This window comes from Electrophorus electricus, chromosome 22, assembly GCF_013358815.1.
Source record: "Electrophorus electricus isolate fEleEle1 chromosome 22, fEleEle1.pri, whole genome shotgun sequence".
NCBI classification, from domain to species: Eukaryota; Metazoa; Chordata; class Actinopteri; order Gymnotiformes; family Gymnotidae; genus Electrophorus; species Electrophorus electricus.
Genome location: NC_049556.1, coordinates 4,391,176 through 4,411,826, shown reverse-complemented (window position 1 = coordinate 4,411,826; position 20,651 = coordinate 4,391,176). Strand labels below are relative to the sequence as shown.

General features: G+C 45.8%; 3 protein-coding genes across 4 annotated transcripts; 2 read left to right on the top strand and 1 right to left on the bottom strand.

Annotated features, from left to right (window-relative positions):
* Positions 1 to 1,582: 1,582 nt before the first annotated feature.
* Positions 1,583 to 4,393, top strand: LOC113591960 (proteinase-activated receptor 3). Its single transcript, XM_027032678.2, has 2 exons — positions 1,583 to 1,786; positions 2,531 to 4,393. The coding sequence occupies exons 1-2, from the start codon at positions 1,729 to 1,731 to the stop codon at positions 3,604 to 3,606; spliced, it is 1,134 nt and encodes a 377-aa protein (XP_026888479.2). The 5' UTR covers positions 1,583 to 1,728; the 3' UTR covers positions 3,607 to 4,393.
* A 1,876-nt stretch (positions 4,394 to 6,269) lies between these two features.
* Positions 6,270 to 17,190, top strand: taf1c (TATA-box binding protein associated factor, RNA polymerase I subunit C). Of its 2 annotated transcripts, XM_035521290.1 has the most exons (15): positions 6,270 to 6,664; positions 7,670 to 7,781; positions 8,013 to 8,065; positions 8,218 to 8,313; positions 8,502 to 8,557; positions 8,695 to 8,936; positions 9,166 to 9,294; positions 9,447 to 9,564; positions 10,793 to 10,864; positions 11,266 to 11,401; positions 11,775 to 11,900; positions 12,191 to 12,368; positions 12,561 to 12,692; positions 12,954 to 14,411; positions 17,102 to 17,190. In XM_035521290.1, the coding sequence occupies exons 1-14, from the start codon at positions 6,530 to 6,532 to the stop codon at positions 14,405 to 14,407; spliced, it is 3,039 nt and encodes a 1,012-aa protein (XP_035377183.1). In that variant the 5' UTR covers positions 6,270 to 6,529; the 3' UTR covers positions 14,408 to 14,411; positions 17,102 to 17,190. The 2 variants fall into 2 exon arrangements, with proteins under 2 accessions (XP_035377183.1, XP_035377184.1); XM_035521291.1 differs by lacking the exon at positions 17,102 to 17,190 and having other exon boundaries at positions 12,954 to 14,642.
* Positions 15,339 to 20,292, bottom strand: ccng2 (cyclin G2). Its single transcript, XM_035521292.1, has 8 exons — positions 20,083 to 20,292; positions 19,137 to 19,285; positions 18,825 to 18,962; positions 18,327 to 18,577; positions 18,025 to 18,103; positions 17,817 to 17,915; positions 17,136 to 17,338; positions 15,339 to 16,226 (listed from the first exon to the last, which is right to left on the bottom strand). The coding sequence occupies exons 2-8, from the start codon at positions 19,239 to 19,241 to the stop codon at positions 16,100 to 16,102; spliced, it is 1,002 nt and encodes a 333-aa protein (XP_035377185.1). The 5' UTR covers positions 19,242 to 19,285; positions 20,083 to 20,292; the 3' UTR covers positions 15,339 to 16,099.
* Between the last annotated feature and the right edge of the window lie 359 nt (positions 20,293 to 20,651).

The window sequence follows — 20,651 nt, the reverse complement described above, 5'->3', positions numbered from 1 at the left end:
CCTCGGATTCCCTCCCGCCCTCCCTCCGTTGTTTTTGCCTGCTTCGTTGCCCCGTTTTGGTTCTGCTCCTGGTGTTGTCTGTCGCTGTGCCCGTTTCTGTGCCCGTCCTGGTTCCCACGTCTCCCTCTGTTTCTGTCCCTGTGCCTGTCCGTTCCGGTCCCTTTGTCCCTGGATTTTGTAATCCTCGTCCTGCCTCCTGGCACTTTTCTCGTCCTCAGTCAGTTTATGTTCTTGGTTTCTAGATGTTTGAATGTTTGGATGTATGTTTTGATTTTGCAAGCCTGTATCGCTATACCCGTGAATGTGTACTCCGTGCCTCCTAGTCTGTCTGTTGTTGCTAGCCTTTGTGTTTCTAAAACTCCGACTTCTTCCTAGCCTTTGTTGTAGCCTTCTTCCCCTGTTTGCCTTCGTGTGTTTTGTTTGTTTGATCATGTATCCTCGTACTCTCCGTGTTGGCTCTATGCCCCTGGACTACCCTGACGACTACGACTCTGGATTTTCCCGTAATAAATCTCACGCTTCTCCTTACTGCTCAGCATTACAGTATGTTTGTTTGTGTGGGTATGTTTATACACACACACAAACAAACACACACAGCAGTGGTAGGATGTGTGTGTTTTTCTGAGCAGAATCAGCAAAAACAAGGTGACAGCTGAAACAATCACCCCAGGCACCTTTGTGAGTTCCATCGGCAGACCACACAAACAGAACTGAAACACACAAAACTATTTCTGAATCATCTGAGCGTGCCAAAGCAAAAATCAATGTTATATGGTGATGCAAATATTAAAAATGCTATCTGTTAAATTAAAGATGATTTAAGATTTTTGTAAAGCCTGTAGTAGCCTGCATCAATTATAACATTACAATTACTGTTAACAGTATTACAATTACTGTAATAGTTATTGGATTAACAGGGACACACAAGAAATAAAAATAAACTGTAAATGAAACTGAAAATGTACTATTTATAGTTTAATTGTTTCTCTGACGTGTTGCGGTTATATATAAGATATATATAAATCAACCACGCTTACATTTCCTCATGCCTGTGCTGAAAAAAAAAACCATCCTTAGAGGTGGTGGAACTAAGAGGTATTATTCTATTCGCCTCTTGGCGACAAATCCAAGAGACCGCGTTTTCTACTTACTTTACCTATAAACAGTTTACGTCCTCTAAGAGCCAGACAATCTGTCACACAACTGCAGCGAGTCCTTTGTATATGTCAATTAGCTATAATATCATTTGCCAGGACTGTGTCCTTTGGCCCTGAAGTATTTGTCAGCATAAATGTATTTGTCGCTAAATGTGCCGTAAATTTTAAAAAAGGCTATAGGCTATACATGACGTGTTCCGTGCCACAAATGGAACGTTTCAAATGCATCATCCTTGTGATTAGAAATACAAGTATAAATATATAAGTATACATATTCACAAGTTTAAAAAAGAAGAAGTTGAAAACAGGAACTGGCCGCCTGCGGGATTCAGGTGTTGAGGAAGTTGACCACAACGGAGAGAGAGAGAGAGAGAGAGTGTGAGTGTGAGTGTGAGAGTGAGAGTGAGTGTGAGAGTGGTGTACCAATTTTGGTTTCTTTCCAGTAGGTCCGACCCCAGAGCAGTAGCAGGAGGTTCCAGCTTCGTCTAGCGCTTCTTTGCTAAAAACCCAAAGTCATCAGAGTTACCGCGAAAGCCCAACTGAGCTTTTAACTTTGGACCGATCAATTGCCATGGGGAAAATGCTATTCATCTTCATAATGAATTTGCTTATTCTTGGGGTGACACAAGGTAAAAAATTATTTTTGTTTAATCTAGCTAATCGTTCTATTTAGCTTTCTGGGTAATTTAGCTTTATAGTTCTGCAGCGAACAGTCATGCAAAACTGCGTAAATGTACCGCTACTCTGTGAACCTCTATAAATAACGACCAGTTACAATACAGCGTATTGTAGGATTACACGTACTGGTCATTCAGTGTACATGTATCCCATGTTAAGTAAATGGGGGCTGGACGTACTTTTTGGGCACTTTTTAAAAACAATTGTACTTTGTAAATATTTGTACTTATACTGAAGTACTCTATATTTGTGTGAAATCGATTTTTTTCCTCAGTCAGATTTAAGTTCACATTTAATTAGGCTATTTATTCATTAGGCTGTTTAATTTCATTACGAGCTGATGACCACGGGGACTGAACTGCTTTGCTATTAGATGCGCTTCCAGTTTAACGCTTTATGATTTTAGACTGGAAGCAGGCTTGCTCATACAATTGTAATACAGTTATAATACATTCTGTAGCTGACTTTATTTTGATGGTAAACGTTTATTTTTATTATATATACTCAATACTGTAGAACCAAAGCAGTTTAATGTTATTAATCACGTGATTTTTACATTTTCTTACTGAATATGGAAATATAATTATAACTGTTATTAAGCCTGTAGTCCTGTTTCGGTCCACTCTGAATAATAAGACAGCTGAGTAGAGCAGTGTTTTCACGGCGATTAAGCAAAACTGTCTTCTCTCATTCAGGGAAAAGTTCAGCAAAGAACAAAGTTAACAGTACTGGCCATGTCAACCCGAGGACGTTCAGAGGCCACACCATCCCTGTTCAGCTTCCACTTCCTCCAAACTCCACAGAAACTCTACTGCACTCTTCCTCCTCGCCAGCCGCCCGACCAGCGCTGCTGTTGATCGGCAACGACACTGTGACATACCTCAGAGGCACCTTCAGCACTCGGGCTATTCCAGGCATCTACATTCTGGCAATCGCTGTGGGGCTTCCTGCCAACATAGCCATCCTGCTGTTGGTCGGGGCCAAGGTACGGACGGTGTCGTCGGCCATTTTGTACTGCAGCCTGGCGGTCTCAGACCTGCTGCTTCTCCTCAGCCTCATACTGAAGACACACTATCACCTGGCCGGCAACGACTGGGCGTTCGGCGAGACCGCCTGTCGCCTCACCACTGCTTGCTTCTACGGCAACCTCTACTGTTCGGCGCACACGCTAGCCTGCATTAGCGCAAAACGCTACCTGGCCGTTGCGCACCCGTTCTTCTACAAGAGCCTTCCCAAGCGCTCCTGCACGGCCTGGGCCAGCCTGGCCGTGTGGGTTGTCTTTTCAGCCGCTATGGTTCCTGAGCTTCTGGTCCACCAGACTTACGATGTCCCTCAGCTTGGGATTACCACCTGCCATGACGTCCTTCCCTCCGACCAGAGCAGTTACAACCTTCTGGTGTATTACAACCTGGGCCTGACTTTACTAGGCTTCCTGTTCCCCCTACTGGTCAACGTGGCTTGCTACACCTCCATCGTCTGGCAGCTGAACCGCTCTCACCATGACTGGGGCCTCTACATCAGGGCCAGCTCTTTGGTTTTGCTCATCTTCATCTTTTGTTTTGGGCCTAGCAGTTGCCTTCATTTCCTGCACTATGTGCTGCTCTACTCGAGCGGAAACGAGAGCTTCTTTGCCTACTTCAGCATGGCCGTCTGCCTGTGCTGCCTCCATGGGTGCTTGGACCCCTTTCTGTTTGTGGTCATGTCCAGGACTGCAGGCTCAAAGCTTTACTTCATGACCCGCAAAGGAAAGACACTCAGCATTTCAGCTTAGACCTAGAAGCCGACAAACGGGAGTTTTCATTGGCCGATACCTACCCTGATATTCGCAGAGCTTGCTTATTTCCGTTTAAGCACGTGTAAAATGTGGACTTGTCTCAGCAACAGTGGTGCACATCATCTACTGAGGTGATTGCTAGGCACCTTCACGACACAAGGGGCTGTATCATGATACAGGGTTTGTTTTTTTTTTACCAGTGACTAAATTTGGATTATAGTTCTTCATAATCATCTCCAGCAAAACGAATTAAATATTTGCCCTTATTTGCATAAGGAGTGTAGCTTCTATTACAGCTTCTATTATTTGCATTGTGTCATGTGTTTTAAAAAAAAACACACACACAAACACGCTTGTTTTTTATTTCTCTGAGCACTGGTGAAAGAGTTGAATTGGGACTTGGATCTTGGACAGTAAAATCCAGCCTCCCAAGCAGCACCCATTATACATGGACACAAATCTAGAGTCATTTGAATAGCCAGAACTGAAAAGGGCACAATGTGTTGCCTGGACTCTGATGTATGTATGTCTCTCTCTGTGTGTGTGTGTGTGTGTGTGTGTGTGTGTGTGTGTGTGTGTGTGTGTGTGTGTGTGTGTGTGTGTGTGTGTGTGTGGAATGGTGTGGAAGGTTAGTACAGAGGTACCCTTGTTGATCAAGGTGACAGTTGTTTCTAAAACCTTTTTAGCTGTACAAACTGGAATTTGTTTGTTAGGCCTAATGCTTAAATGTTTAATAGCTCTTAATTTTGTAAATGAGTCATTAAAGCAAAGCTAAAAATGTGCACTCTACCTTCCCAACGTGTTTTCATTAAGTTTTAAAAATTCATCTTGTATACATCATCAGCGATATTACCTGGGCTCACTGGGTGTTTCCGGTCTTTTGAACATCAGACTCCGTCTCCCAGGTGACCCAGCTGGGATTGATTTAGCTCCCAGCTTGTGTCCAAGTAGTATGTGCCCGTGGTTGGCTCCTACTGCTCCACACCCATCTAGAGGCCTGTTCTGCTGCCTCTGTGCTGGCTCTGATGGCCGTCCTCTTCTGTCTGGCCGTTAGAAGTTAGATGTGTGACGTAACGTACACAGGGAGTGATGTTTTACTGATAATGCTGCAATGCCTTCTTCAGAACACTGAGAAGGCCTGGCTGCTATAGGCCCTGCCTCCATAATGAAAATCAGAAATTGCACTGGTTATATTTCCTGTCTTTGTGGAGGCTCCCTTATGTAAAGCATTTGTCTTCATTGTTTACCAAAGTAAAGTTCAATTTTGACATTCATTCCTTCATTCACCTTACAAATCTGCCATTAATTATCATTTTAATCCAGTTCATATATTTACTTATAAACTTTATAAATAAAGTTAATGAAAATGAATCTTACTTATAGAAATTTTGGCTTTCTTGTTGTCAGTGATTTCATCATTAGCAAGCTCATGCTTGCTCATGTGAACATCACAACTTGGTTATGTCTACTGGGGCACCCTGCAAGATGCTCATAGGTTTATCCAGCTATAAACTATCATTTAAAAAATGACATCATTACATTGAAATCACTGGCAGATCAAGGAGTCCTACACAATAGTCCTATGGAAATATGTATTCATAGTAACCTAAAGCTACTAACACACACACACACAATTGTAAATCCAAGTGTGGCATGTGGTTGATTTCCTCAAAAATATGCTAAGAATTTGTGCTAAATATATGCATCTTTACTAAAAATGTGCATCACGATGTGCCTTGCACCACAACAACAAAAACCATGCAACCAACCGAACAAAATACTGTTACAGAGTTTCACAGGAATTTCACATTAAGTGAAATAAATTCAGAGTGTAGCCATGGTCCCCAAAAAGGTATATTACAGTTCAAACTGCTCACATACGGAATAACAACCTATGAAACACACCTGCACTCACAGGCCACTTAACACCTAACTTGAACCTACAGGCAAACTTATAAGTAGGCCTCTATGTACATGTTATATACATGTGCACATTTAGAGACTGAAATTAATTGTGCACATTACCAGACACAATTTGTAAGTCACCCTCCGTTGCTTTGGCCACTGGCCGGATACCAGCTAGGCGAAGAACCAGTTTCACAACACGGTAGTGGATGTTGTGCTGATATGAGTGGGTCAAGTAACAGCAGTGTTGATGGAAGATTTTTTTTTTGTCTGTTTTTTTTCGCCAGACTGAAAGTTGTCCAAAAATATTCATCTCAGCAGTGGCACAGACACTCATAAAAACTCAAGTAACACAGCTGTTGGTAAACTCTGTAAATTATCATAAAGTATAGAAAAGGTGAATGTATGTGTATATATTATTATTAGGGAATAATAATGTCTATATTAGAACAAGCAGATTTACATCTATTATAAAAAATAATGAAAATAATAATCTCTGAAATAGCATCAAAAACCGTGAGAAGTATTTTGTTTGCTTTTGTCATGATCAGCCTGAAATAGCTGAAATATCGTGCATCTCATTCTTACTGCGGGTCTAGATCCTTGTACTATGACATAACGGTAACTGAATTTAAAAACACAATATATGGAAGTATATGTCGTGAAATCCTAACATAAAACGCCCTCGATGAAAGCGACGTTTGAATGGGTCTTTTATTATGATACCAGCGCTAATCAGCTGACTGATCCTGACGCGAGCTTCCTCGACACGCGTTAATCTTATACAGCCACGTTCTGATATTTTTTCGTTATCGTAGAAGGCTTTTTTTTTTTTAATTATTAGATCGGTGGATTTTTATTTTTAAAAGATGGTTTAGCGGATTAAACGCCCCACCAAAGAAATCAACAGTGATGAGAGGAACACTTAGATGCGCATGAGAAAACGTCCGCGCTTGTTCGCGAGCTAAGCTAGTTCGCTAGGGCCGGGAAATCTCGAGCCGCCACCTTGGCCGGCATGGACAACAAGTTCCCTCGTCAGCTTTTCCCACACGTGTATCTCAACGGACCACCGGATCTGAAATCGGTGCATGATTATGGCTCCTGGGGGTCTTACGAGAGCGTTGTTGAGATACGCGGCGAGTCCGCTCGGGTAGGTGGCTCAGGAGCACATGGAGGCGTCGCGTTTGCTAGCTGTGCCAACAGACCTTTAGCAGTGGCTGCATCGCAACGGTATTGCGTATCGTGTCTGTCCTAAGCAATGTTGCGGGGGTTCGGTGGTAGTCAGAAGAAGGCGGTGCTGACTTGTAAGTGACCGGTTTAGTCGCCTAAACGGCTCCCGGACTCATCGGGGACGTCGCGCGCCCTTTTGTGCCGTCGCGAGGACACGCCGGCTTGCGCAACCCTCGCGCCGATGTCTGCGTGGTCGTGCATTTCGAGCTAAATACCATTACGAGTGATTACTTTAGCCGAATGGTAAATACAATAACAAGTGATTACTTTAGCCGAATGGTAAATACAATAACAAGTGATTACTTTAGCCGAATGGTAAATACCGGGATTTCGGCTATTTCGGTGTACATTCGGACTAAGTCAACAGAAATGGAACAGCAAGAAGCTCGCTAGCTAAGCGGTTATGCGACAGATACGCTTTACTGGCCGAGCAACATCTTCTGTACGGTTACCTTTCCTAGATGTGTTCATTGGACGTTGCCTAACACATTCGACTATAATGTTCAGTTGATCACGAAGAGATTGGATAGTCGGATCAGGGGTGTGTGTTGGCTATTTAAATTTACCTTCAGACTGATTCCAGTATCATTGTGCACCAGTTTAAACATGTTCATTCCAGCTGGCTTGTTCGATTGTCTTTGGTTTTAACCTGGCTTCGGTAAATAAATATTTTCTTTAGCAGGCCAGCCTTTTGAGGTCTTAGAATTTGTCTTGCGTGCTTTTTTATTTATTATTATTATTATATGGTTTTTTTTAGGTGTCCTTAGTTGTAAACTTACCTCAGGCCAGGTGTCCAGAAGTCCAGTTGGATTCTGTCTAGCCAAGTTGTCTGTCTAATATTGGAGCAGGGCCCATGGCTGGATGTGTGTGTGGTGCGTTACACTCTGTTACCTCACCAGTGTCCTGCTGCTGGCATGTTTGACAGGGTGACCCCGAGGAAGCAAAGCAGTGGGAGTTCCTTTCCCAGCACAAGGTGGAAGGGGAAAGATGGATCCCCACTGAACCCATAGTTACACCACTTTTGGCACCCAACAAAGGTAATCTAATTCTACAAGCATCTTTAGCGGCTTTGTTTAGTCTTCGCCATCAGCAAGTTTGTCATCGACAGCGTATGCGAAGACTGCACTTCTTATTGTAATTTTAAAACTTTTTTTTTTTTTTTGTCATTTTCAAATATGGCCTGAGTAATCCTGTCTTTAAAAAGTTGTGTTTAAGTGCTTTGGTTGTGTAATAATGTTGTTTGTTTGGGTTTTTGTTTCCCCCTCAAGATTGCAAAATCTATTCAGGCCCCCCCTCTAATCCAGATGACTTCCCAGAGCATGTAAGTTTACTCTATTGTATAAAGTTGATATATTTCTTATTATAGGGCTGGTTTTGGCCACTTTGTCTGATTTTAGTTTCCTAATGAGTATTTGAGTTTGGGGGGGGTTTACCAGTGTATTCTTGATGCTGAGAGTTTTTTTTCTTCTGTAGATGCAGTATTTCTATGTGCATCACTGTATGGATTCATTCTTCACCATGGGCCAGCTGCTCGGAGAACACTTCAATTTCCGTAAAAAGAGCCTCAAGGTGTGTTTACGTGTATGTTTGTTCACATGTGCTTGCCTGTGTATGTATGTATATGCACGTGTGTGTCTCGGTCTGTTCTGAAGAGCTGTTTCTGCTATCAGTAGACATCGTGTGGGTTTGTTTTTGTGTTTAAGTATCAGCGCTTATGTGATGTTATTGTGTATCATGACCTCCTTTTCCTCTTCTAGAATGTTGTCAATATGAGTCAAATGAAGAACTTTCTAGGCAGCTTAAACTATAAGAAGTAAGCACCACCTCCGTCCACATGCCTCTGTCCTGAGAGTTCTGTGTAGGAGGGTCCCGTCCTGGCCCCGCCTTCCCCTGCTGGGGGAAGGCCAGTTAAGCGTTAAAGGTGCTCACCTTGTCTCGTCCCACGTACAGGTGCGAGCTGGGACATTACTCGGAGCGCGTGTGCCGCTACCACCACCTGCTAGGGGACGTGATCAGCGACATCCCGCAGACCCTGCTAGCCGAGCTCCTCCACGAAGAGCTAACTCTGCAGAAGGAGCTAGTGCAGTTCCAGCCCGTCACCACCGGGGGAGCGTTAGTGTTCGCACCCCTCCAAGAGGACCAGGGAGAGGCTTGTCTGATCTATCCCAGAGGAGAGGCGCTCGACTCCCTTAGTATCCTTTGCTGTGTAGCATCTCGGCTCGCAGGTTTTGCTTCCATTACTCCTCAGAAAACAAAATGAAGCATGTAGTAATATTTTCGGTGTTAACCTTATAATAAGACATGGGTCATAACACTGCAGGTTCCCTTTCTCCCAGGACTCTGATGTGCAAACACTTCAATTAACTACCAGCGTGAAGTACTCTCACTATTGTTTTTCACTACTTAACTGCATTTCCTCAGCTTTCCACCGGGTGGTGCAAGAATTCAGTGAGGGGAAGCCTCCCAGCATGCACTTGGCTGGAACACCTATGGTGTTTAATGTGAATGGAACAGTCAGGCAGGTCAGCATGAATCCAGTGGATGATCAAGGTGAGACGATGACCGCAGAGGTCACTAATGCTTATTCTTGTAGTTCAAGTAATGATTGAGAAACATATGATGGTGTGCTGATGCATAACTCTGGTTGATCAGGTCATGCTCCGATCTCAGGTTTTGTATTTGTACTATGTATGTGTGTGCAGATCACATAGGTGTGCGTTCGGATTATTTCTGCTCCTCGTGGGTGATAAAAGATGGTGTGCGTCCGCGGGCGATGGAGGTGGTGCAGTTAAAGGAGCGCTCCACCAGCCTCAGTGTCAGGTGTGTTTGAATGATTCCTTTCTTTGCAGGACTGTGTGTGTGTTGGCAGGGTGAGCTGTCTTAAGCGTCTGTCAGGATGTCTGTGAACAAAAGCTATTGTACTCCAAATCTAGCAAATGAACACAATGTAACAAAAGACCAGGCAAAAGGAGACTGGGTGTCATCGAAAATGTAAAAACAGTTCACCTGAAAGATCAAGTTAATTATTTCTAAGAGGTTAAACTGTGGCCCTGTTTTACCTAAAGACCAAGGGTGAGCTTGTCAGACCAGTTTTTCTTCTGAAACTCTAAAGAACTAGTGTGTCCTTTGATGTTTGTCCATATCATTTGAATTTGAGCTATTTTATGTATCATATTGAAAGCCACTACACCCAAATTCTTTCTGGCAAATATATATTCAGACTTTCATATTAACAATTTAAGTTCACAATATTGTATGTATGGTATATTGGGATCTATATTATCACCTGTATTTCTGGTACACCTTCAAAGTAAGACAGTGATTTTGATTATCCAAGATAGCTGCTGCTTTACACTCCAGCATTCAGCATAACATTAACGATGTGCTAATTTTTATTGATATTGATTTTTATTGATTGAGCGCGTCCTATTGCATCCCAAACCACATCAGCAAGTCATCGTGACCTGCTTGGAGAAATGTTTGGCTTGTTTTTGGGTTTTTTCCCCCCAGTCAGTGGCTTTTGTTTCTTTCTCCACCACCTGAACCCAGCCACGGTTTGTGTAATTGTTTCACTAGTTGGGTTTGGCAGCCAAGTGCAAAACGCACCGTAGCCACTGGGGGAATCCCTCTCTTTGAGTTCATTCTTCTATGGCTTTTGAATGCTTACAGAGTTTCACTCTGTATTATCCACTGGCTACAGGGGCTTTAAAGATTAGAGATGATGTAAAAAACGCAAACAAACCCAAACCACCTTGGTAAATTGAATCAGTGGTTTTGCACAGGTGCAGCACACCAAGCTAGAGTCTGCTGGAGGATGCCAGGCCAGGGTGGTTGAGGGGTTCAGAAAGTAGGGGGGAAACAAAATCCGATACATATAGAATCTGTGAAATTGCTCAAAGATTCATAGTGGGTTGGTTTGTCACAAGGACAGAAGCCAGTCCAATAATGGGGCCTTCATCATCAGGAATGGTCTGTGGTCAGTGTCAGAGGAACGTTTAAGTTCCCCAGTGAGTGGAGTTCAGCTTGTCTTTGTGCTGATTGCTTGTAGCCCTCATGTTACCGGAGAACTGCTTGTAGCCAGCGAGAGTGGAGCAGCCTATCTCTGGACTCTGGGAAAGGGGTGAGTGAGTGAGTGAGTGAGTGAGTGAGTGAGTGAGTGAGTGAGTGAGTGAGTGAGTGAGTGAGTGAGTGAGTGAGTGAGTGAGTGAGTGAGTGAGTGAGTGAGTGAGTGAGTGAGTGAGTGAGTGAGTGTGTGTGTGTGTGTGAACACTACGTGCGAGACTGACACCTTTTATCAGCTTGTTTTAGTACTGCATGTGCTGTAAAATAATGTTCTGTTTGATATATAACATGAACTGTGGAGCCCTTCCACGTTCATATGAGCTCAGATGGCTGGTTATAGTTTGTTTTAATGATCATCATAACCGGTTTCCATGGTGTCTTCATGTATACAAAGTGGGATTTCGGTGTGTTAAGGCGTGTTCAGTGTGTTTTTATGGGCTGGTCCTTTCAACATTACAGGCTGCAGAAGTTCCGCGAAGAAGACTCAAACCTGTACTTCAATGCCAAATCGCCGTGGCGATGGTGCGAGTTCTCAGCACACCCAAGAGTCATGGTTTATGCTGACCGGACGGGGGCAGAGCTTACAGACACCAGGGTAACATACCCTCTAGCCTCTCTCCCTACCTTTTAGTTAAACCTCAAATGTCAGTCCAAGTGGCACCTCTAACGAGATCTTTAGCTGAACCCAGAAATGACTTCTTGGACCAGAGGAATGTACGGAATGTCTGTGGAATGTCTGTGGAACATCTGTGGAACGTCCCAGGCTTTAAGATTGAATTCCTGCATAAATGTACTCGGCGTATTGGGTAAATGTAGACGTGCTGCAATAATAATCCCCGAAGAATTCATCTTTGTATGTCAAGATGAACCCATACTTGGTATGTCTAGCATGGTGCTTTACTGGATCTGAATAGGCTGCGTGTTCTCGCTTCGTGACTGGCTGCTGATTGGGGACTGTGCATCCGCAGAGCAGCGACTGTTCTCACACACTGTTCCGGATCGGGAACACGTCCCGCTGCAGGAGTGGGGAACGGCTGATCTTGACCAAATACCTGGACCAGTGCCACGCCCACCACCATCTCTTCACCACGCAGGTGACGTCTGTGGGCGTTGTCTTTCTTTTTCTCAGTGATGGTGGTAGACAGTCATTTTTGTTTTGATTTTGGTTTTTTCCCTCCCACGCATCTGATGTTGGATCATTTGAGTGATTTTATAAATACGCCTGTTTGCATGTTCTTTCTAGCACATTGTCGACAGAGCAAAATGTTCACCATGGGGTGCAGTGTAGCAGTCCAAGATGGAACATTTTAAAGCGTTTTCGACCACAACCCGGCAAAAGAAGTGTTTTTAAAATCAAGCGCTTCTCCCTCTGCTTCTTTCTCAGTTCTCCGCTTACCTCCTGGATGAGCGGATGCCTGGCATTCCCGCGCTGAAGTGGGAGCACATGATGGAGTCCCCTCCCTGTTTTGCCCAGGCCCTGCCAGCTTTGGGTCCACACGGGACCTCCAAAATCCTGCTAGGAGCTCAGAGAACACAGGAGACCATGCTGCTGCAGTACTCTGGTGGGGACATGCCCATTCGCACGCCCACACACACGCTAGCATGAAGTTGGAGGTTAGGCTTCGTTGTGGTTCGATAAGGTTTACTGCCTTATTTAGAAGGGAGAAGCAGGAAGGTGGTCAGATTTGCCTGTTTGTCATTTTGTGCCTTTGTAGACCAGTAAGGTGGATTTTGTGTGTGTGTGTGTGTTAAAGGAGGTAGGGAGTGGCCGTGCCGGTCCGATGGCCCGGTTCAGAGGCTCTCCAGCCCCTGCGAGAGCCTTCAAGTTCGGCAGCTCCCGCACAGGCAGCACAGCGCGACGGCGAGGCTGGCCGCACCCGCCACAGGTACAGTCTTCGTTTTTCTGCTTCCTCACAACGTGCGGTAAGAACTGCACTTCTGCCTGTGCGGCAGACGCACAGAGGGCTGGTTGGACCCCACTGCCGAGTTTGTAGTCTGTGAGGTGCAGACAAGGACCCTCAGGCTAAGCTGATGGTCTGCTTATGAAGGTGTTTGGAGTACCGTATGTGTGCTTGTTGCAACTTTGTGATGCCCAGGCAGCGAGACAGCTCTGAGAACTAATCCTCTGCCCTGTGTTCGTATTTCAGGTCTTGCCGTCAGCCAGAACGGCGGTTTCCTGACCGTGTTCCAGCTAACAGAGGCTGGAGACGTCTTTTACCAGCTTCTCGAACTCCATCCCGACGCTGTCAGCGCAGATCCACACCCATCAGCGCGACGTCTCAGTGCAGGCCCTCCGGAGCTGGCCTCAAACCCAGAACGGGCACCAGCGGAATCAGGTTCCGTCGGAGACGAGGAGCCTGCTCTGTCCGGCGAAAAGCAGCTTCCCGACGGCGACTTTGAGCGAGAGTGTCGTGCCATGCAAGCATTTGCGCACGCGGACGCGAACCGTTCTCCAGGTGCCAGCGGAGGGAGTAGCTGTGAACCCACTTTTGTTCCGGAATCGTCTGCACGTTCTGCCCTGATCAGCTGTGCTCGTCTGGCGAGGCCTGGAGGTCCAGAGACAGCCAGCAGGAAGCTAAAGCTGATCTGGAAACATTGGCTGGAGTCACTCTTGTCAAATACCAAGGCGAAGAAACGGCGCTTAGGGCACAGGCAGGTCAAGACGGAGGGCTTAATGTCATTTAACGTTCGACAGAGAGACGAGCTTGAGGAGGATAAGTTTCTGAGCCTGAGGAAAGTCCTGTTGGATGTTGTGAAGAACAGGAAGCTACTTGTTCATGGGGACACCTACTTGCCTCCTCTGCAGGTGACCCCGTTTCCGGACGCGGTGCACCCGGAAGACTGGCCAGACGACCTGAGCAGACGCTTGAGTGCCTCCTGGGAGGGCGGCTGGAGTAACTGGTGGGTGGAGAAGCTCGGCCTCAACCGAGATGCCAAGATTGAGGCTCTGCGTCGAAAACGGCGACGGGAGAAGCGAGCCAGATCCCGGAGTCGCATGTCGCTCTCCGGAAGCTTCGTCTCGTCCATCAGCTACCAGGATGGCCTGTCCGATTGGTCGTCTGTGGCTGAGTATCTGGGATCGGACGCAGAGAGCTTCGCGAACTCTCAGAACGCCCCCAAGGATGAGGCACTGTCGGACGCAGAGACGTTGGCCAAGAGCCAAAGACAAAGCAGGGAACTGCCCTCGTGTGAGACAGAACCAAGTAAACGTCCTCTGAGAAGTCCTCAGCTCAGTTCCAAAGGGTCGCCACTGGGCCACACCTCGCCGTTATCTCGGTTCCAGGCGTCTTTGACATCTCAGAGGACTCCCCAGCCCCTGCAGTGGCAGGCCTCCACCGTTGAGACAGATACAGCCCCCGCGCCATCTGTTTTTAAATCCTCGGGATTCCCCCAGCAAACTCCCAAACGGCGGCAGCAGCAGGACTACCTCAGCTCTCTGTTTGGCTCCCAGGAGCCTTCCCAGGATCTCGGACAAGACGATGGCGCCATGGCCGTACACCAACGGTCCAGTTTCTCGCTCGCGCCATGGGGTCTGTCAAAGGTCCAGACCTCCTCACAGGCCTCTCAGCCCCAGAGAAAGAAGTCTCGAATGGGATTTTGAAGCGGTAGGTGGCACATCTACAAATCGAGCGTGTGAGGCAACACGTGCTTTGTTTGTTTATTCCCCGTGTCCTGCGAGTGTCAGTTTTATCCAAAGCTTGCCTTTCCATCAGAGATGGCTTCTAGGCGTTGTGTTGGCCTTCGCTGGCATTTTCCAGCGAAGTCGTCTCTTGGCCTTTGGTCAAAGGCTGACAAAATGGAGGCGTGTCTTCAGGGATAATTGACCGTATCCAGGCTCGCATGTAGTTTGTGCTTTCCTTAAAAGCAACGCGAGGCACTTCTCCTTTTCACACTGTGTTTTGTCTGCACGTGACTGGGAGTTTCCAGAGGTTTTCTGACATCCCCAGCTATTAGCTGTTCGTACATCATGGATTCGAGCAGCTTTCAACCAGTAGCTGCTGGCTCTTTCCCTCCCTGCCTGACCTGTGAGCCATGATGGAGTGTCTGAGACTGCTCTAGAAGGTAGTCAATGAGTAATCGGTCACTCTAGATAGGTGCAGCAGGCTTGCAGAAAATTTGTAAAGTGTGTGTGTGTGTGTCTTGTGCTCATTTGTTTGGATAACTTATAGATGTGGATGTTCACAGCCTGGTTTGGGGTTTGGGTATCGTCTGTGTGGGCCTCTGTGGGTTGGACTGCATTTATATGTAAATTTCGTACAGAATCAACCAGAAAAGGTCAGGTGTGAGAGTATGGTTTGCTGTTTAGGCTTCAAGTAAATTAGTTCTCATTGTTTAAACCTTCATGAGTTTCCTCAACTGTAAATGAAGATGGACTCTGGGATAAAGTTTCAAAATATTTTAGTTTCATATAACCATGACAAAAATAACAATAATAAATAAGTTAATATCTACAAAGTACTATAGTTTTGTTTTTGTTTTTTTGTATGCATTATACAAAGTACATTTTTTTATATTGACATTTTTACATTTTATGGCCTTTTTTTTTTTTCCTTTGTCATACATACACACCTTTGGGCTAATTATACCTTAACTTAAGTTGGCAAGTGTAAGAGGTTATCACACTCCTACATACACATACAGGCTACAACACACAATCTGGCTCCTCTTTTTAAGATGAACACACATTCAGAAAGATAATACCTTTTTTTGGGTGGCATATAGACTCTGCTACATATCCACAACAGGTTTAAAAAAAAAAAAAAAAAAACTGTGCAAAGTATATGTTCTGAGTAATTTCCCAGAATTCAACAGTCCTAAGTGATATTTAACAGTCTAATGGACCTTGGATGTGTTCTGTTACATCACCTGGAATGTGACAAATCTGAACATGCACCAATTACTTAAAATACTACAGCTATAAAAGCACACCCCCACCGCACCTAAACATCTCGTACTGTAAATTTTAGCTGCCTCGGTTGTGCAATTCTGTGTGTTTCCACTTTAGCATAGACTTCAAGACAAAAAGGAAATGAGGATAAATGAGGGATACAGTAGTCGGACAGGCCCTGGAGTATGTCCGCTTAAACTCGCGCCGGGCCACGCTAGGTTCCAAGTAGCTTGCTGGGCTGAATCCAGGCACAGTGGCGCTCCTCTGTGCGGTCGCCGTTGACGCGACGGCGGCTATAGCCGCACATTGAGAGGCAGGTGGCCGTGGCACCTGCCTCTCAGAGGTCCCTTCCTGTAGCAGAACAGTCGGCCTCTGATCGGGCAGCCGCGCTGCTCTCCGGGCGGTTCAGGCGGCCTGATGCTTGCGGCCGAGCCTGTGGAAGTGGGCAGGGAAATATGGCCCCTCTGCGTCGCTACCCAGTGAACTGCTGAGAGACTCCTCGCCGGAGCTCAGCTCCTCGCTCCAGTCATCACTAGCAGAGAGAGAGAGAGGAGAAATGTGGTCAGATTTTTCCCCTCTTCCCAACCACATACACCCTCCCCGATTAGTCACAGCTGATGGTGTGTGCTTGTCTCGCTTTCTCCTGAGTCATTCTCAGCTACGCCTGCCATGAAACGTCACACGACACTTATTCAATGGCTGCTCCTCCAAACGACAGTCGAGCGCGATCTGATTTTCGGTATAAAGTCCGTCTGGACGGAACTGAGGAAAGCCGGGCCTTTTCTGGCCTGTTAAAAGAACCGTGTGCTAACTGTAGGAGCTTTTATTGGTAGGTGGCTTAAGGTTGCTTTAAAGTAACAGTGTGGCTGCTAAGACGTGAGCAATTGCTTCAGTTGGTCACGTAACACCGGCAGGGAGTAAGATGGGGAGCGGTGGGACCGAGCTCCAGGGCTAGACCGGCTCCGACGTTGCAAGGCGAGGCAGTGACGCGAATGCACGCGTTACGACACATGGCACCGGGCAGGGCGGCTGTAGTCTGTAGCAACCAGCATTCCTGAACCGAAACTAGAAGCACAGAGGGTGTAGCCTGAAAAGACGACCCAAAAAAAACCCTCGGTATTGTGATGCCAAGGTTGAGAATGTTTGGTACTTCCCTCAAGTCATAAGAGTAATCAATATAGTAATATCACCATCCCAAATATGATTTCTGCTTTTCAGTTTTTCTGGTAAATGACCTTAACGTACTTTAAGGCTGGCAGCGTGATACGATTTGGATAAGCAAAGAATAAACAAATAGCTGACAAATACCTATGAATGGTTTTAGCTCAGGAATTTAGTTTTTGTTCTGAATGCAGGCTTTTGCATAATCAGAATGTTTTCTTTCTCTGTGTGTGCGCGCGCGTGCAGGCGTGCGATCCGCCTTTCCAGGCGGCCACCCTACCCCTCGTTCTCGTCCCAGCCAGCCTCCGGGATGGTGGGCAGCTCGGGGACGCTGCAGTAGCTGCTGTGGAGGTTCTGGGCCGTGCGCCGCGACACAACCCACACCAGCTTCCTGTGGTCGGGCTTGGAGCACTCAGGGGAGGAGTACCGATCCAGGCACTGGGCCACCAGGCCCCGCCACCTCTGCAGCTCCGGCTTGGGGACCTGCACACAAGCCACCCGCCGGGTTACACGAAGCCAGCCCGCGCTGCGGCCAACGCTTTCTCCCTGGCGGTAAACCGATATCCCAGGTCACAGCCGCCCTTCGGGCTCTGGATGACGCAGATGTCGTTGCAGAGTTTGCGTGCGCTTCTTTGCGTCTCACAGAAAGCTGGATATATTTTTAGAGGCTAGTATGGGTGAACTTCAAGAGCTGGTATCATAACCGGGAGGGGGGCGGGTGGGTAGGTGGCTGGAATGTTTCCCTGCACTCTTCCAGTGGCGGTATGTCTGGGATATGGGTCGGCCCGTCACTGTTGGTCTTCTGTAACTGCTCTACAATCACTGTCCACGAAACCATGAGTGTGATCTACTGCATTAAAGTCAAGTGTATCAAGCCCTGGGAGTAATTTCATTTTCACAAGCGTATATAGGAACAGCTCACATTAGACTGTTGCCTTTTGAAAGCGTTTTTTTTTTTTACCCGCAAGTGCGTCTGAATGCGTTGGGCGATTTCTAGTAGATCGGCGGACTGTGAAGACTCTATCTCCTGCGTGAGGAGGGACAGCGCGAGCACCGATGGCTAGAAACAAACACCAGAGGCGGGGGATGAGTGTTGAATTGCCTGATTTTTTTTTAAACACCATTGGCTTTGGTGTAAACGGCCAATTACGTTTGTTGTCATTACTCACTTTTGCTTTGGAAAATGCTATTCGGCAAAGGCAGGCTTTGAGTTGGGCTTCCAGCTTGTCTGGGTTCAGGACTTCTTTCCTGGAATAGCACAGATGGATATACAAATCACAGATCAGGTTTAGTGCAGACTCCCTAACGTGACCAAGTATTTCCACAGCCTTGACCCTTAAATGAGATTATGTAATATGCGGGGTAATCGGGACAGATGCTGCCTAGTAACCGGATTCCCCTTGCCTAGACTTGCATGTTCCCCGCCCCACCCCCTCGGTCATCCTGCTCATGGGGCCTGCCGGCATCTCACCTGTGTGAGGTATGCGACAGTGCGATTGCCCGGTACAAGCGCAGGAAGGTTAAGGCAGTGATGGCTTTGAACTGGAAGTTGAGCTTCTCCGAGACGATCTTCTCCATCCTGCTGAGGTCGGACACGGTGAACTTGCACTGGCTGATGCGGAGCAGCTCGTTGGAGGAAGCCACATTGCACTCCTCTTCCACCACGGTGGTGGCGATGTGCAGACAGCTAATGGCAATGCATGCCAGATGTTTGGGTTGTGCCTTTACACACACACACACACACACACACAATAAATACAGTTCAGTTGATGGCACAGTGGAAAGACTTAACGTTGTGCTGGGCTGTAGATAGATGACATAAAATACACTAAAACCATGGTACAGAAATTGAACATGCTTAAAAGTAACAATGTAATTCAAAGCAATTAAAAGTAAATGAATGAAATAACTGAATAGGATTTAACATTAAGCCCTCCACATTACATAAGTTGAAAAGTGCGTATGGCACCTTAATGATGGCTAGGAACCTGTCCAGCAGATTCACAGCCAGGACGAAGGTCTCCGTGCTGTAACCAAAGAAACTGGTCAAGCTCCAGAGGTCCTCCACTTTGGCATCGCGACATTTCGCCGAGATTCCCTTCCCCTGCTACAGAGAGGATACATTTCAAATGTACATTGTTTTGGTCATGTTTAACAAAAGGTATAACACGTTGGCCAAAACATCTAAAAACGTTAACGGTTATTAATAGAAACGCACAGTCTTGATTGAAACGACACGGATGTGTTTTAGGAAGAGTTTTTAATGAGATTTAATGGTTACCTCGGTAGTAGACTCGATTAAATTAAGTCCTGACTCCTTCGGAAGATAAAACATTTCCTGTTCGCAGTTTGCCTTCAGCTCCTTCATGAGTTTGAAGGCCTCCATGTCGAGATTTAAACTTGTTTTTTTTTTTTTCAGCGATCGAAATCCTACACAAACAAGATACATAAATGTTTATACGCCCTAGTTCAATTCGCCCAGGGCGGAGGGTCAAGGTTTGCCCAACCCACCGACTCAGCTGGGATTCGGTGTCATGTTTCGTCCGTTAACGCTTTACAAACCAAGTATAGGACGCCAAAGAAAACGTTACAGACGACTAAACCACACACTAGAATGATGTGCAAATATAGCTAACGCTAGAGATAGGAAAACAAAATGTGGTGCGTCGATATAACCTAGCTAACCTAGCTGGTTAAGATAGGTGTCTGCCTTTCGAAAACACTTGGTTTTCTTGGTAGTCGTATTTTGACTTTTATTTCTTTACGGTTGAATTACACAAAGCAAGCAGCCAAAGACTTCGTGGTTAGTTAGATAACGCGACTTTCAGATATTTTCCATAGCTAGCTAACATCGGTTGACTGCGCAGAAAACCTGGGGCAGGGCTTCGCTTCAAAACACCTAAGCCACTGTGTTCATTAGCTCGGATAGTTAGGCTAGCTGTCTTGCTCAGCAACATAGCCTGTATTTTAGTGACTGAAATGTAGCTGGCTACTAAAGCTGAAAGGATTTAAAAATGATGAGCAAAGTGGATATCTACACTAGCGATCTTAAACGGCCTCAGTTAAGAACTGTGATTAAACCGAGTAACGTTAACGGGGGGAAATTAAAACCCACTACAAATGTCTTTGCAAACATCATTTACGTTACACCAAAAGATTCCTGATATTTCAATTGTCACCGCAAATAATACTAGCGAATATAAATATATGTAAATAAAGAAAAATACCTGAAATGTCAGATATACATGTTTTCCGTACCCGACCTCCTTCTGTTGTCTGCAATCTGAATCCTTTTCCTTTTGTTGATGTCTGTTTTCCACGCCCACTATATTACGTCACCCTGTTGAGCGCTTGCACGTATTCAACGTACACAAGTCTTTCTGTCCAAATACGACCTGCTGCGGTTTCTCGCCGGTCATGTGGATGCTCGCTTTGCTTAACAACATATATATGATCGAATTCGTGTATATAACATGTTCTGGAGGACGGAAATGCAGTTTTGAAGAGGCTCTTTATACAAACCTATTGGCAGCACCGCGGACCAATCAAACGTCTGCGCTCGTCTGCGTTCAAATAGTCCGCCCAAAATCCTCGTTTCTTATTGGATGGCTATTGTTTTGCATGAACACATAGATATAATTCAGTGCATTGTGACTTAATACACCCTTTAACAAGCACGTAACAAAACCGTTATTAAGAAATTCATTCTTAAAAAGATGTTTAGAATTGTACAGTTTTACACATTTTGACCATTAAAAAATCTCACAATCCTGTTGTTTTTACACATTGATATCTT

Coding starts and splice junctions, on each gene's coding strand:
- LOC113591960 (XM_027032678.2), top strand. CDS start 1,729: ATGGGGAAAATGCTATTCATCTTCATAATGAATTTGCTTATTCTTGGG. Junction 1,787..2,530: donor TATTCTTGGGGTGACACAAG/GTAAAAAATTAT, acceptor TCTCTCATTCAG/GGAAAAGTTCAGCAAAGAAC.
- taf1c (XM_035521290.1), top strand. CDS start 6,530: ATGGACAACAAGTTCCCTCGTCAGCTTTTCCCACACGTGTATCTCAAC. Junction 6,665..7,669: donor TACGCGGCGAGTCCGCTCGG/GTAGGTGGCTCA, acceptor CATGTTTGACAG/GGTGACCCCGAGGAAGCAAA. Junction 10,865..11,265: donor CTCTGGACTCTGGGAAAGGG/GTGAGTGAGTGA, acceptor TCAACATTACAG/GCTGCAGAAGTTCCGCGAAG.
- ccng2 (XM_035521292.1), bottom strand. CDS start 19,241: ATGGAGGCCTTCAAACTCATGAAGGAGCTGAAGGCAAACTGCGAACAG. Junction 18,578..18,824: donor GGTTCCTAGCCATCATTAAG/GTGCCATACGCA, acceptor GTGTGTGTAAAG/GCACAACCCAAACATCTGGC. Junction 16,227..17,135: donor GGCTGGGACGAGAACGAGGG/GTAGGGTGGCCG, acceptor TCTCTCTGCTAG/TGATGACTGGAGCGAGGAGC.